Source organism: Sceloporus undulatus, chromosome 1 (genome assembly GCF_019175285.1).
Source record: "Sceloporus undulatus isolate JIND9_A2432 ecotype Alabama chromosome 1, SceUnd_v1.1, whole genome shotgun sequence".
Taxonomy (NCBI): Eukaryota; Metazoa; Chordata; class Lepidosauria; order Squamata; family Phrynosomatidae; genus Sceloporus; species Sceloporus undulatus.
The window spans coordinates 306,198,557-306,215,405 of NC_056522.1; the positions used below are offsets into that span (position 1 = coordinate 306,198,557).

General features: G+C 39.5%; 1 protein-coding gene across 1 annotated transcript; it reads left to right on the forward strand.

The window, feature by feature from the left end:
* Window positions 1-209: 209 nt before the first annotated feature.
* Window positions 210-14,552, forward strand: LOC121926620 (astacin-like metalloendopeptidase). The gene is made up of 9 exons (XM_042459748.1): window positions 210-285; window positions 2,036-2,089; window positions 3,530-3,670; window positions 6,929-7,046; window positions 9,883-10,061; window positions 11,524-11,608; window positions 13,137-13,264; window positions 13,602-13,726; window positions 14,271-14,552. The coding sequence occupies exons 1-9, from the start codon at window positions 210-212 to the stop codon at window positions 14,550-14,552; spliced, it is 1,188 nt and encodes a 395-aa protein (XP_042315682.1).
* Window positions 14,553-16,849: the final 2,297 nt, after the last annotated feature.

Genomic DNA, 16,849 nt, shown 5'->3' on the forward strand with positions numbered 1-16,849 from the left:
CGTGTATAAGAAGGGCTGACTGTATATAGGAGCTCAAAGAGGTATCAGTTTAAATGTATGGATAAATAATAAGATTATTATTATTATTATTATTATTATTAAAGATATAAGATGTATCTCTTCCATTTTCAAGATTAACACAGATGAAGCCCCACATGTTACAGCCCTGTATAAAATGCTTCTTGAAGTTCAGGACTGTATTGATAATGATGACACCTCTCCAAGACTTCCCCAACTTCTTGGCTTGTAATCTCTTTCATCCCAGTTCATGTGTCATGGTGGATGGTAGGACTTTTAGTCAAAAATATCTGTAGGGCACCAGGATGGGAAGGGTGTCCTGTATGATTTTATTAGGATAGCTGGGATGCATCCAGAATGACATTAATCAGTTTACTCATACTGTATGTTGTTGGGCTAAATTATGTATGGAAACAGCACAACACGAGGTTGTCCTAAGAGATAGTGCTTGCCTTGTGGGAATGATTTGCATTAATCCCTGATACTAGTTGCTCCAATGTCTAATATTTTGTATGTGAAATGGAAGGTAGTCCATTTGTGGGGATGCTTCTAATTACTAAGAAATACAAAACAAAATAATGATCACAGTTCTCCTTTTTTGTCATAAAAGTCATAATGATGTAGTTTCCAAAACTGGAAGCTCCACAATAAAACAATATAAAAACAGAATACTGTATGTTAACAAGAACATAGAAAAATGGAAGAGGCAAAATTTAAAACCCAACAGAGCAAACTGATTAGACAAAAATAATTAGTGAAAAGAGAAAAGTTTTCAATCAATATCTGAAAAGAACATCAGATATGAATAGAGAAACTGGTGTCACCAGTCACCCCAATCCAGTTTGGGTTTTAAAACAGGGGTAGGAATCATAGATTCCCCCAGATATTGTTGAATTGCAAGTTCTAGGAGTTCTATCCAGCATAGTCAATAGTGAAGGATGCTGGGAATTGCAGTCCAGGAACATCTGAAGGGTCACATGATTCCTGCCTCTGCATTATAAAAGTTGTTGTTGTGTGCCTTCAAGTTGTTCCCAATTTATAGTGAAACTATCATGGGGTTTTCTTGGCAGGTTTCTTCAGAAGGATTTGCCACTGCCATTCTCTGAGGCTGAGAGAGTGTGACTTGCCCAAGATCAGCCAGTGGGTTTACTTGTCCCAGCCAGGATTCAAACCATGGTCTGAGGGTGTGTGTGGCCTGAGAAATGTGTTCCAGGCAGTGAGCACAACATTTTGGATCAACTGAAGCTTTTCAACAGCCTTTAAAGGCACTGCTCACATTTTTAAGGCCATAGACAGCATTGTTATTATTCCATCTGGAAGAAAGTAGGACATAAACAATGGGAAGCTAGGCCTGTTATCTCTAGATAACATCTGTCAAACCAACTGAAGACCTAACTTCAGTTGTTACTTTCAATCAGAGTAGACATACTAAATTAATGGAAACTTAATAAGGTCAACACTTACATAACTGTATATAAATGGTTGGGTTTTTTTTTTTAGCTGGAAGTAACAATCTGTTTCAGGCTGAAGTTGGTCAAGGCATTCCATCTTTGCTACCCACCATAATCTAGAACATGAAATAAAATCTGGTTTCAGAGACATTGCCCCAAACGCACCCCCTGAAACCCTGGTGCCACAGTGGTTAAATGCCGGTACTGCAGCAACAAGGTTGTGAGATTGATCCTAGAAGCTGCAAGGTTGACTCAGCCTTCCATCCTTTCATAAGTTGGTAAAATGAATATCTAGCTTGTTGGGGGCAATTGGCATACACATTGTAAACTGCTTAGAGAGCAAGGAGTTCACTATTAAGTATTATAGAAATTAAATATTTGCTGTGCCAGTTAAAGTGTGATCACAGTGCTATAATTATTTAATATGAAAATTTTCCCAGTGTGGTCAACTTGTGTAAGCAGAATGCAGACCGGGCAGTAAAATATCTTCCATTACCTTAGTGTGGGTCTTCCATATGTTCACTGAACATAATGAATTGAGCTGACAGCCATTGATTTTTGTGCAGAACCAGATGATGAAATGGAGACTGCTTTTGACCTGATTCTGAAAGCTAATAAAGGTAAGGTGGCAGAACTTTCCCATCTTCAGCATGTTTACTGGGTTTATTAAATGCTGTCATGTGAATGCAATTTATCAGTTCCTCTAGGCAATCTCTGAACAAGCCGCAGGGACTTAGGAGTGTTATGTTCATGCCCATTAAAATGTGACCTGCTTCCATATCCCCAGACATTTTAAAATGGTAATATTCTGCAGACGTTGAAAAAAATGACACTTTCAGCAATGATGCAGTGTGCCTTCATTTGTCCATATTGTTGTTGTGTGCCTTCAAGTAGTTTCTGACTTATGGTGACCCCATATTATGGAATTTTTTGGCAATTTTTTTTCAGAGGCAGTTTGCTATTGTCATCCCCTGAGTCTGAGAAAGTGTGACATGTCCAAAGTAACCAAGTGGTGTATATGGCAGAGATGGAATTAAAACCCTGCTCTCCAGAATCATAGTCCAATGTTCAAACTACTGTGCACAATCATTAAAAAAAACACTAATATTTTACTTTAGCCAACTAAAACCTATTTGCTGAAATGCCATAGATATACCAATCACCAGGAAGGTGTTTTTACATGTATTCATATTAAGAGCCAAACTGGACATGATATTAAGAGCCAAACTCATCCATTGTATGAAAATCATTTAAGTAAGTGCTTCTCCATGTGGAAATTGCTACTCAAAAGCAAATAAATACCAGAAGACAGTTTCAGAAGACAGATTTTCCTTAGTAACACAGAATGGGAAGAAGTGATACATTTCTGATAATCATCACTATATCTCACAGCTGCTATTTCCATTTTTAAAGGAATATTATAAACAGCTAAGTATATAACATCACATCTAGTCTAGCCCAGCTCAGCATTGTTCTCCACAACTTCCCCTTCCTATTCCTTTTCTTGTAGCTCAGACTTTCCCAATCAGATGTGTTATACTACAACTCCCAATATCCTCAACCAGAAGGTTCTCTGAACTTGCTGGCAGGGGGGGATGAAACTTGTAGTACAATAGATCAGGTGAATGTCAGGTTAGAGAAGGCTGCTGTAAAAAAAACTATTTCTCTCATAACTGTTTCCAGCTGTTATTCAAAGATATAGCCATGTTAGTCTGTAGAAGCAGTATGTAGAGAGATCTTGCAGCACCTTTGAGACTAACTGAAAGAAAGAAGTTGGCAGCATGAGCTTTTATAGACTTCAGTCTACATCCTCAGATGTGTTTAGTGGAGTGGAAACCAGGAACACACATACCTCATTTCATTTTTGCAGACAGCAAAGGACTTTATAGTCCAGCTTGTATGGAATCACTCTAGTCTGGAATCTCTGTCACTGAACCCTTTCTCCTGTGTTCAGTTTTCCCTTTGTCTGTTTGCTCTTGGTGGACAAAACATCTATCTTTTTCTCATTCCTTCCATTTCACAGTCACATTTTGTGGCTTCTTTCTCCTGTATGCACCCAGGGAACCGCCAGAAATTGATGGAAGGTGATATTGCAGTGAAATTCAGCCGCAGTGCAATCTTCTGTGCTGCTAACCCTTGCTACTGGCCACAATCCAGCGATGGAATAGTACGAATCCCCTATGCCATCTCCTCTGATTTTGGTGGGTTTACTTTCCTTTGTCTTCCTTTTTCCTCTAAAGGGATTATTTCTGGATTTTTCTGGTTAAACATAACTGATAGCCACATGTACTCTTCATTCTTTCTCATAGATACATATTGGGTTGGATCCAGACTTAGGGGTTTGACAGACCGCCCCAAAGGGGCGGTCTGGAGCTGCCCATTTTTCCTCTACAGGGAGCCCGCAGCAACCAAACTGCACGGGCTCCCTCCACACCAAAAAGAACTCGCTAAAAGCGGGTTCTTTTTGGCAGACACAGGTACCGCCATCGGTGTGCCATTACACACTGTGTTGCGTCAATTATGCCAGCCTAGTGTCCCATTGTGTGGACGTATCACCACCCTTGCATCATCACGGTGGCCCCCATATGGATGTGAGGCTGTCATGATGGCGACATCTGTGCGGACTAGGGTTCGGGAGCATGTGGTTGCTGTGTGCTCCCAAGCCCTACAGCGTGGACATGCCCCTTCCAGCCCATCTGTCTCAGGCCTTAGTTATATTTGTTATGTGCCTTCAAGTGAATGTCAACTTGTGGCACCCCTATCATGAGGTTTTCTTGGCACAATTTAGTCAGAGGAGGTTTCCCATTGCTTTCTAATAATAATAATAATAATAATAATAATAATAATAATAGTTTTTATTTATATATTTCCTGCCTCTCCCTGCAGATCAAGGTTGGAGTACAACATTAAATTTAAAATTACAGTTCTGTTAAAATTCATTTATATAACATAGAATCCATAAAAACACAGCAATAAATTTGTGGGCTGAGAGCAGTGGTTCTCAACTTTCCTACCACCATCAAAAATATGTGTTTTCTGATGGTCTTTGGCAACCCCTGTGAAAGGGTCATTTGACCCCCAAAGGGGTCGCGACCCACAGGTTGAGAACCACTGGGCAGAGAGTGCCTGACTTATCCAAGGTCATCCAGTGGGTTTCTGTGTCTGACCAAAGATTTGAACTCTAGTCTCCTGAAGTCCTAGTCCAAGACTTACTACAATAATGTATTCATGCTGGCTCAAAGGAACAATCATACTTTGATCAGTGGGCCAGTTCTCAGCCTAGGAGTCATGGATCCTTCCCATGAAATTAAAAGCAACAGTTTTTACATATGAATATATTTATAATGATCAATGGCTTAGAAATGCCAGCAGCAGCCTGCAGGCTTTTCCTCATTTTAAAGCCATCAATATGTCTGGCCACCAGCATAGAATGAGAAATGGGTGGAAGATGGGATAGAATAATATAGAGCGATTCACCTTTTTTATTTCTATTAAGGCTGTGTAACTAATTAACCATAGTTAGGAAATAACTCATTGTTCTTCTAATGAACTATTTTAGAGACAAGTTACTTTTTCAGAGCTGCTTTTTCCGAGAGTGGCTTTTTTGTTGGAACAGGAACATGTTGCCTACCTGCTCCTTATTGTTGGGGGGAATGTGGTGACTCAGTGTGGGACAGAAAGGGCCTCATGTGTGGCTGCAGGCTGAAGGTATTGTTTTGTCATGTCTTTTGCATTTTTCTCAGAATTTCCAAGTTGCAAAGTTGATTTGCAAAGAACATTTCTCTGTATTTTCCAAAATAGCACTGTAACAGCAACTTCTTAGTAATGAGTAACTTGGTGTGTTACCTTTCTGGACTGCAGTAGCAGTGATTAACAATGACTTTTTGTGTTATAAGACTAATTAGTAAAATGAAATTTGTTGTTGTTGTGGGCCTTCACGTTGTTTCTGATTTATGGTGACCCTAAGGCAAACCTATCATAGGATTTTCTTGGCAAGTTTCTTCAGAGGGGGTTTGCTATTGTCATCCTGTGAAGCTGAGAGAGTGTGACTTACCCAAGGTCACCCAGTGGGTTTCCATGACCAAGCCAGGATTTGGACCTTGGTCTCCCAATGTCCTACACACTCCCTCAGAGAGTGGTGGAGTCTCCTTCCTTGGAGGTCTTCAAACAGAGCCTGGATGGTCATCTGTCGGGGGATGCTTTGATTGGGATTTCCCCCATGGTTGGACTGGATGCCCCTTGTGGTCTCTTCCAACTCTATCATTCTATGATTATATGATTTTATGATTCTATGTCCTAGTCCAATGTCCAAACCATTACACTATGCTGGACCTTTTAAATGCTGTAAAGTAAGCTAAGGCGGGTTATAGACCACTGCTTTGAGGCGGTCTGCCGCTGCTGCTGTTTGCTCCGTAAGGGAGCCGCTGCAGCCAAACCGCGCAGCTCCGTTACGGAGCAAAAAAGAAGCTCCAAAATGGAGCTTCTTCTTGCGGCGCCCTAATGACGTCGCAAGGCGCCAGGGGCGCATTCGCGACGTCATTAGCACCGCGACACGTTCGGACGCACAGCGTCCGATACGTAAAGATGGCGGCACCCGTATGAACAGGGCGACGCCATCTTGTACGTATTCTATATGTACTAGGGTTAGGGGGTGCGGAAGCACCGCCCCTTCCTAACCCTAGTACGTATAGAATACGTACTAAATGGCGGTCTGTAACCCGCCTAAGTGAAGTAACTCCTTTTGTAAAGTAACCTTTCAAGTGCTATAATTAACAACTGGAATGTTTTTATCTTTGGCTCAGGCTGCTGCCACACTGCAGAAATAAAACAATTTGACAACACTTTTACCTCCATGGCTCAATGTTACGGAATTCTGAGATTTGTACATTGGTGCGGCACCGGAGGTCTCTCACAGGGAAGACTAAACTACAATCCCAGAATTCTTTAGCATTAAGTCATGTCAGTTAAAGTGATCTCAGTCTGGATTATTTCTGCTATGTGGATACACTCTAAGGCATCTAGCTAAACAGATAGATAGCTAAACTGAATGTTATACTAGTGTCGATCCACTGTAGAAGAACTGCAAATGGTGGGGAGAATCACCTACTTCACAGATCTGTTAATAGAAGCAATTCGAGTAGTGCTGGAGTGAAATCATGTTGTTGAACTGAAACTATCACAATGCCTCACCATTGGCTGTGCTGGCTAAGGCTGGTTGGAGTTGCAATTCAATAACGTCTGTAGAGCTGAACAATTCCCATTCCTGCATTAGTGGAAATACCTTGTTGGATCCTGGCCCTGTCTGTCTGTCTGTCCATCCATCCAATTTAGACTGAAGTTCTCAATCAATCTTTTGGGAAAAAAAGTCTCTACATCTAACTAAACATATTTCAGATTAAATTGAAATGGTTCTTCTTGGGAGAAATCTAAAATAATGTAATTTCTTTTGTTAACCCCAGAACAATGGCATAGAGATTTAATTCAAGAAGCCATGACTGAATTTGAAACATTGACTTGCATCAATTTTGTGGAGCGAAAAGAAGAAAATGACTATTTAAATATTGTGCCTGGTTATGGGTAAGTCCCACTACAATATTACCTTCATGCATATTTATGTAGGCATATTTATGAAGGTCAAGAACATTGGTTAACATTAAAATACTGATTCTACTAGAGCATTCCAAGCACAATTAATATTAAACATTTAAAAGTCAGACACATCGTACCAAAATTATTGCCTTCCTGCTTTAACAAAATTGTTGCTTTCTCCACTCATACCATGGAGTGGACATACTTTGCATTACATGTACAATATTTGGTTTCTTTGTTCAGTTTCCATGGACTGTTCTGTTCGCTTCTCAGAATGATGGAATGACTCATCCAGACAATGGGATTGTGTGCTGCTGTTTTTTGCCCTTGCATGCATCTTTTCCAGTGACTCCATTCTCTTCCTCTCATTCGATTGCCATCCCTCCCACAAGAGCATATCTGCACTGCACATTTATACTACTTTCACACTACTTTAACTACCATGGCTTCATCACATGGAATCCTGGTATTCATATTTTGGAAAGGTATTTAGAATTTCTTGCTAGAAACTAGAAACACAAGAGCAGAGGATTCTAAGTGCCACACGAAACTACAGAGACCTGGATACTGTAGATGGAGCCGTGATACCTAAAGTGGTATCAGGCTGATATACTGATGTAGTGTAGATAAATTTTCAGCCTCTTTGTATTTCATTCCAGTTCTTATTGGCCATGGGAGAGGGAGCCCACTATGTTTACAGTTTTTACTTCTGAAAAGTAAAGGGGAGTGAGGAGGAGATGTTGTTTTGACTCTTATGTGCCCTGATTGTGGGTAGATATGAATAAGGATTAGAAGGAATGTTTGCTTACATCAAACCTAGACTAAAAATAGCAGTTTAGAGACATCCCTACTTTGATCTATCAAATCGGAGCTTTAATCTATCTAGCTCAGTATTGCCCACACTGGCAGCACTACATTTTCTAGGGTTTCTGACATGATCCTTTTCTGGATGTACTTATGATATTGAGAATAGAGGCTGAGATCTTCTGTAGGCAGATATTCTTGGCTATTGTTCTGTGGCCCTTCCAAGAGACACACAGGATTATAATGTGTGGCGTTTCGTTTTGTTTTTTGGTTTATTAGTATGACTTGAAGTGAAAAGAGGGACATATAGATGCACCTGCTCTGGCATGAAGCTTACTGCCCATTAAGATTAACCCCTGAAGCTGTGGTCTGATAGGCTGTTCCTTCTGAAATGAGTGTCCAGAACTTAAGTGTCCTGGGACAGGGGCTTTTCTGTGGTAGTGCCCTATTTGTGAACTATTCTTTCTAGAGGCTTTCATTTAATATAGACTTCTTTCTTTTAAGCACAAGGACGACTTTTTGCAAATCTGGCTGAACAGTTAATACTTCATGCATTGAATATTTCTCTCTGTCTTTCATTCTGTTCCTTGAGGACTATATTTTACTACAGTGTCAATTAAATTTTAACAGTTCGGTTTAATATTTGATTGTTTTAGCCCTTTGTAAGCCACTTGGGAGGCTTTCAAAGGAGCAAGGCAGGGTATAAATATCCTATATCAATAATTTAAATAGATGATATGAACCTTGTGGCAGATGCTACTGAAAACCTCTTTTAGCTCCATGCTTGTACCAAGTACTAATTAGTTCTGGTGTTGTTGTTGTATACCTTCAAGTCATTTCTAACTTATTGTGACCCTAAGGTGAACATATCATGGGCTTGGCAAGATTTGTTCAGAGGAGGTTTGCCATTGCCATCCCCTGAAGCTGAGAGAGTTTAACTCACCCAATATTACCAGATGGATTTCTCTGGCCAAACTGGGATTTGAATTCTGATCTTCAGAGTCCTTTTCTAATGCTCCAACCACTGCACCATGCTGTATCTCATAATTAGTACTAATCATGCAGACTGCTGCCTTTCAGATAATCCTTGACTTCAGGTTCTTTCACACTTCACAATTGTATCGCTATAATTCCACTTTTGATGGCCATGGCCACACCCTATGGAATCTTGAGGTTTGTTGTTTGGTCATGGGCTAGGACTGTCTGTCTGACGATTCTACATACCTAAAGTACAAATCCCAGCATTCCATAGAATGGAACTATGGCAGTAAAAGATGAATCATAGTCCTATAACTGTATAGTGTGAAAGGGTTGATCATTTTCATATTATTATTAAAGACCTCTATTCCTAGGAGTATATCAAACAGGAGGAATTTCTTTTAAATTTGAATGAAAAGAAAGTGGGGCCAAAACGCATTCACTTAAAGTCACTAGTTTCACACAATTACGTGAATACGCATTACATCCGAACTGGCTCCCCATTGCCTGAAAATAGCATGACATTGCCCGAATTTGCATGTGGCAGTCTATCATGCAATAACGTGAAACCACATGATTGTGTTCGGACTGACTTCTCATTACCCGAATTTGTGTGTAGTGGGTTATCACGCAATAACATTAAACACCATGATTGTGTTCAGATTGCCATTGGATTATTCTTCCAATTCCCCTTGTCTGATAAACTCCATACTCTCATAAAGAGTAAAAAGGAGGAAAGATGGGGCAGAAAAAAGACTAACTCGTTTTTATTTTAGTATGAGCTTTTCTGGATATAAACCCACTTCTTCAGATGCTGTACAGAGTGAGTCTCATACTCTCTTGAATACAGGTTGGAATAGATAAGTTTTTTGAAACAAAGTCTCACAATCCCCTACCCAATATAGACAGTTGTGTTGACTGGTTTTTGGGAGTATTTGTAATCCAAAAGGGTAATTTTTCCCAGTTTCGGGTTTAAAATTATGTTGAAAGCAACAAAAAAAATTGCCACTGTTATCGTTATTTTCTGCTATATCTTTTTCAGCTGCTCATCTTTTCCTGGAAAGATTGGAGGTGCCCAGACAATATTTCTTTCAAAGACACATTGCATGTGGAAGGGAGTTGTTGAGCATGAACTGGAACATGCACTAGGTTTAATCCATGAGCACAGCAGAAGTGACAGAGACAAATATGTGAAAATCATGTGGCAATACATTAGTCCTAGTAAGTACTTCTAAATTATTCTGTAATTTAGGACTTACTTTATTCACAATTTAACTATTTTATTTGTATAAGCATAAATTATGTGTTGTGGTTAATTAGCAAGTGTCTGTTTCTTCCTGGATTCCATAAAATGGTTGAACTGGGGGTTAGGCAAATAGCCTGTGTCCATGAAATGTGGTATAAATAGTGATAAAGGGCTGAAATGAAATAGGGAAAAGGAAGAGCCTAAGGATATCAATGAATATAATTGCCACACATCTCACATTTTAATGGAATCTTAATACTGGGAGATCGCCCCCTCGTGTCTTCCCAATATGTTTTGCGTCCTTCCCATATGATTTGTTAAGACTTCTCTATGAAAAAGAAAAGCCCAAGAAAGCTTCTTTTACATTTTGCAGAAAACTAGTAAGAGTCTAGGGGATATGTACACTGCATACTTGATCTCACCCCCCCCCCCCCCCCCAGGAATGAGCAACTGTACCTACCAGCCAACTGTCCCAGTTTGGCAAGGATCATCTCAGTTAATCTTTTGTTGCCCCACTTTTTCAGTTGCTTTAAAATGCCCCAGTTTTCCCCCTCATCCTTGCACTTTCCCCCCTTGTCCCCACTTATTTCAATTGCTGCAAACTGAGTTCAAAGTGCAAAAGTAGTATACAGTTAATTAACTCAGCAGTGGGAGAAGAGAAGAGGGAAAGAATCTTGGCTTTCCCTGTAGGCTCTGGCAAAAGCAAACTGCTGCACCATCTCTTAGCTTTTCTGTTTTCCTCATTAATGTCTTTTGCCATCTTGACTGCACTCTGATATTGCTTTGTCACTGATATCCCAATTTTCAGCTGTGAAATGTTTGTGCCTATGACAGTGTGGGAAATATGGTCAATTTTTTATATACAGTGCGCCCGCGCCATACGCGGGCGTGCGATATGCGGCTTGAGCATACGCGCTCAAGCCACGTGGGGCGGAAGGGGCGGTGCGTCCCATTCATTTGAATGGGCGTGCGTGCCCGTTGCGCCCCGCGCGGTGCCATGCTGCTGCGCTGCTGCGCCGCCGCGCCGCCGTGCACGAGCCCAATTGTTTCCAATGGGGCTCAAGCATAGGCGGAATTCGCCTTACGCGACGGGATCCGGAACGGATCCCCCGTGTAAGGCGAGGACCGACTGTACATCCATGGATCATGGCCACCCATCATGTCTCCAATAGCCTCTATATTCATCTGTATAATGGCCAAAATTACTATGGCCAGTAACATGACTTCCAGTCTCTGTTCTAGATAAATACAGAAGTACTTTGGGGAGGGGTCTAGGCAAGTTCTGGGGTGTGTGGGAAAGTGTTTTGTATCCATTTCTGTATGATTTGGCACACAAAAATTGTACCAGAAATAAAAATGGGGGACTTGAGGAGCCACAGAACTGGGACTCTAGAGCCATATGTCCCTGACTCAGAGATTTTACATTTTATTTCACAGACCATAGAAAGAACTTTGAGCTTAATCCAAATTCCAACAACTTGGGTCTTGAATATGACTATGCTTCAATAATGCATTATGGGCGGTAAGATGGCATGAAATCTTATTCTTTCAAACTAAAGATGGTTAGTCGAAGGCTTTCATGGCGGGCATTCATAGTTTTTTGTGAGTTTTTTGAGCTATGTGGCTGTGGTCTAGAAGAGTTTCTTCCTGATGTTTTGCCAGCATCTGTGGCTGGCATCTTCAGAGAATCAATTCTCTGAAGATGCCAGCCACAGATACTGGTGAGACGTCAGAAAGAAACCCTTTCTAGAACATGGCCACATAGCCTGAAAAACCCACAAAAAACTGAAGATGGTTAGATGTCTTTTGAATTATATATTGTTAGAAGATTACTAGGGCAGTAGGAACTGGTGGTTGCAATGTCGATTGGGCAGTTAATTTATTCCAGGTTTTAGTGCAAAAATTAAAGGAGCTATCCAAAGTGCCCAGTCTATTTAGGGTTTAGCATTCAGCACTCTAGATAGCTCCTGTAAATGAATTCACCAACATGCTGACCTCAGGGCTGCCAGCTGCCATTATATCTGAGTATTGCAAAAAGAACTGTCTCAGAAGGTCTGATCCAAAACAGTGTTGCATCAGAGTTTGGGATGTGAACACAAAAGAGTTGTGGGCAATGAATGACAGGTTTATGTTGATGGTTTTGGTTCTAAAACCAACCTGAAACTTAAATAGTTGACAGCTTTGATTCTAAAATCTCTCTGGAATTTTGTTTCTTTCTTTCTTGAAAAAAAAAGTGATAATCTTTCCTGAGGCCTCCTTACTTGAACTGTACAACTCTGACAGAGCAGGAGGGGAGATATAACTAAAAGGAGGAAGTGTGATAGAAAGTAAGTGTGAGACAAGGCCGAAGAAAACAGGAGGGTATTCCTAGTGGAAGTGTGCAAAAAATGATATAAGAGAAGACAAATTATTAGTTAGATTTATATCATGACAGAAAACAAGAGAGGAAGAAGGCAAACTGCATTGCCAGTCATCATTTACATCAGTTATCTTAAAAAAAACCCACATACACAAACTGAAAAATAGATGGAAGCTATCTTGCCACAAATGCTGACCCAATCTAAATGTCTGCTAATTTCCCCACACTCGACATTTCACCTTAAATCTACACATTCTAACCAACTTGACTTCAAAAATGTTTTCCTCCCTTTTTCCACCCCCACTACCGTTTTGTAAACTTTAGCTTGAGGAAAAGATCTGGACATTCCAACTTGTTATGCCTAAGAAACATATTGCACTAATGTGGATTTTGGAACTATTCTTTGGCTCCTGCCACACTGCAGTGATGATGCAGTTTCACACTGCTTTAACTGTCATGACTCCATCGTATGGGATCCTGGGATTTTTAGTTTGTAGAAGGCTGCATCTTGTAGAAGGCTGCAGAGAACTCTCTGACAGAGAAGGCTAAATAAAACTGCAGCCCCCAGAATTCCACAGCATTGAGCCGTGGCAGTTAGAGTGGCATCAAACTGTATTACATCTGCAATGTAGATGTAGCCTTCTTCGTCTTCTAAGAAACCATTTGCGGAATTATTTTCTTGTTTCTGCAGGAGAACTTTATCTAACACTTCTGGTGAGGCAACTATTATTCCAATTCCAGATGACTCTATAAGGATTGGACAGTTTAGTGGAATCAGTAACCTTGATGTGGCCAAAATTAACCGTTTGCATAACTGCAGTAAGTAGCTCAACCTCAATGGGAATGTTTGTTTCCACAGAGAAAATCAAATGAACAACCAATCACTTTATTTATACCTCAGTTTTTTCCTAAGACTAGGATTCTTTTCAAAAAATCCCACAATAATTTCTGAGCCTGGTTTAGGAAAACTCTTAACATCCTTCTATAGGTACTAGAATGAGAAACCCATGCATATACTTGAAGGTGGTGTATATCCAGCCATGAATATATGGCAATTCTTAAAAAGGCAAACTGAAGAACTGAAAACAAGTGCAACTGCTATTGCACTGCTGATGTGCTGAGAGACTGTAGTAATACAGCTGCTATTCTTCCATAGGTCGCTGCAGTAGCGTGCTAGTTGCTTCAAACGGATCACTGACTTCTGCCAATTATCCGTCAAAGTACCCCAATGGTGTGAACTGTCTTTGGCTTATTCGAATACAAGGACCCAGCTATAGAAAGGTGATTTTGAACGCAACAGTGCTTGCATAATTAAAATGCAGACTTTGCACTCAATTCTCCTATGTTTTTCGGTTTGTTTTCCTCTCTTTACCATCTTGAGGAGTTTGTAAATGGTAAGCATCAGGCTATTCTTTTGGTATATGCAAGTTACTTTTTGAAATTGAAGGTGGCTTATGTAGGGCTATCCTCTTTTATGGTCAAAACTGTCCTATAAAGTGAAAATCCCGGGGCCAATTAGGATGTTTCATGGACGGATACAAGTTTGAACTCATTTCCAATATAATTCCCATTTGGGACTCAATCATATACCAAATCAGCAATTTAACTACTATGTCCTCACAACCACTGGAGCACAAGCAAGTGAATCATTCTGCACACTACAAGGAAAAGGAAAGAACATCTCTGAGACTCCAAAGATAACTTAGATTAATCTCCTACCCACTTCTACATTTTAGGATTGCCTAGGCCTTATTCTAATAGAGAATATCAATCAAAGAATGGTGAAATGCACTGAAAGCACCCATTTCTTCTACCCATTAAACAGGTACAGCTGAAGTTTGAGGTGTTTGACCTGCAGTCCTCTAAGGACTGTACAGCTGACTATGTGAAGGTATATGATGGCATCAGCAAATCGGACAAGATGCTACTGGACAAGACATGTGGGGCAAAAGTGCCCCCATCTGTAATATCTTCTAAAAGCACCATGTTGGTAGAATTTGTCAGTGACCATCGTATAGCAGGCATTGGCTTCAAGGCATCTTATACAACAGGTATTTCTGAACATCAGAATATCCTAATAAAACAGAGCCCTTTCAGGAGCAGATAGTGGGGTTGGACGTAATTTAGTAGTGACAAAAACAAATTATTAATTCTCATTTGTAATATTTAAAACATAGCTAAGTTAACATTGTAACTTAATGTAAAATAATGAAGGATCACTTCCCTTTTGCACTGTAACTGTTTTAGCTACTTTTATAGTAGCAGGGGATATAGCCTCAATACTTTAGATATGCTCTGTACCACAGCATGGCAGGTTGTAGCATTTTTATTGTTTTCAATACAAATGGAAAACTAACAATTTTAGTTGCATTTCATTATAAGAACATAGTTACTTTTAAAATTGTAATTATAAAGGCTCTGGGGCTTTGAAATAGTAACTAATTGCTTGTGAAAATTAATTTTCTACACCCTGATCCATTATATGAAGAAAACCTATTTTAAAAAGCAAAGAACATCCCCAAGTTCTTTGAAGGGAAAACAAATTTTAACTGAGTTTTATCAAATTTGAACTCAAAAAGACAGGTGCCAAATTCAGGTGTCTTTAAAAGGCTTGCAACTGATGTGGACTGTTTAAATAATTTGCTTGAAAAAGTATTTTGAAGCATCTGACAAAAGCAGATTTTGAGTTCTTTGTTAAAGCAGCTCCCATGCATCTTAAATAAATATGTAACAAAACAATAGCAATGCTTTCAGGTAGCTGTTTGGTCGGTAGCTATGGAAGATTACTTCCAGATCCTATCTGCTCCTGAAGTGTTGGTTGAACAGGGTATACAACTATGAATGCATAGTCCAGACTGTCTTACTAGGCAGGGAGATCATATACAGCATATTAATTTGTGTATCAAGGTAGGAACATACAAGGGGCTTTTAAATTGTAATTTTTAATTGTTTGATGTTTTATTTATACTGTTGGAATCTGCTCTGATTCCTCTGTGAAAAAGCATAATAATAATAATAATAATAATAATAATAATAATAGCATAACCTTTCTTCCATATGTATATACCCAATTGCATTGGGAGAAGTGTTCATAGTTTCAAGATATATATATATATATATATATATATATATAAAAAAAGGAAAAATGCTTATGCGTTGATTCATTGTTATTCTCTAGGCTGACTCTTGGTAAAAGGAGATGTTAAAGAATATTATTCCCAGTAAACCTGATTTTAATCCTGCAGTGGGATTTAATAAAACAGGCATGCCTCAACAACCAGACTTACAAATTAAGCCTAGGTTTGCTTTCAAATGACCATTCACAAAACAAGACAGGAAATCCATGATACATAGGTGAGGAAAATCACATACTGTGACAGACCATTTAACCACTTGAGGGAACACATCTTTTAAACACTTGCAAAATATATTATCTTCTAGTTTCATATTCAAATCCTTAAATGAATATGCCATTTATTTACTTAATGGGGGAGTGTAAATGCTTATATGTCTCAGCCACACCAACAGTAGTGTGTACCCTCTGTGTGTGTCCCCAGTTTTGAGAAAGAAAGGATGTGAGAAGTATAAACATATGTGGTCTTCTCATGTTTTCTGCAGCACACACAGAGCATGCATTTAGGTGGGCCACATTACATGCAGTGCTAAACATGTACACATCTAAATATAGCTTTTGAAACTACAAGGGAACTGTGTCCAGCACTGAGCAGGAACAGTGCCAACATGTGTACCTGGGAGATATTTAAAGCTTTCTCCATAATCTGTTTTTTATCTAAAAATATGCCTCCCCTGCATGGTAATGAAAAATAGGGAGAAAAAAGAACCATTGAAACTAATTAATTTTTTAAAATCCCTGTGAGGAGAGGCAGGATTGTTTTATTTTTTTCCTAGGTAAATTTTAGGTATTTTAGGCCAGATGGAGAAAGGATTAAACTTCTCCCACCTGTGCAGACTGGGGGTGCATTTACTTAAGAGAGAGAAAATATGGTCAACTGCATCCTGTGTGTTTAATGTAGCATGTAATTTGGTCCTGAGTAAACCAACATTAACTCAGGCATTTGTAGCAGTTCTTAAATAAACCCACATCAATTTAAGCATGCTTAAATTAAACCCATATATCTAAACCTCCAAGTTTAGGATGTTTGGCAGTCTGTAAAATATTTGGTACTCTCTTTCCCACACAGACACATTTGTCAGTGTTAGGAAAGTCAGCTGTAGCCTTGTGAGTCATGCCAAAGAGCCAGTGTTTACTTGTTACTGATGTTTATGCCAAATAAAAATTGTTAGTCTTTACTGTGTCACAAGACTCTCTTGGCTGCTTTCATGATTGCTGTTGTTCTGACTGAAAAAGAAACATGAGTCAGATAAAAGTTTGTCCATATGTTC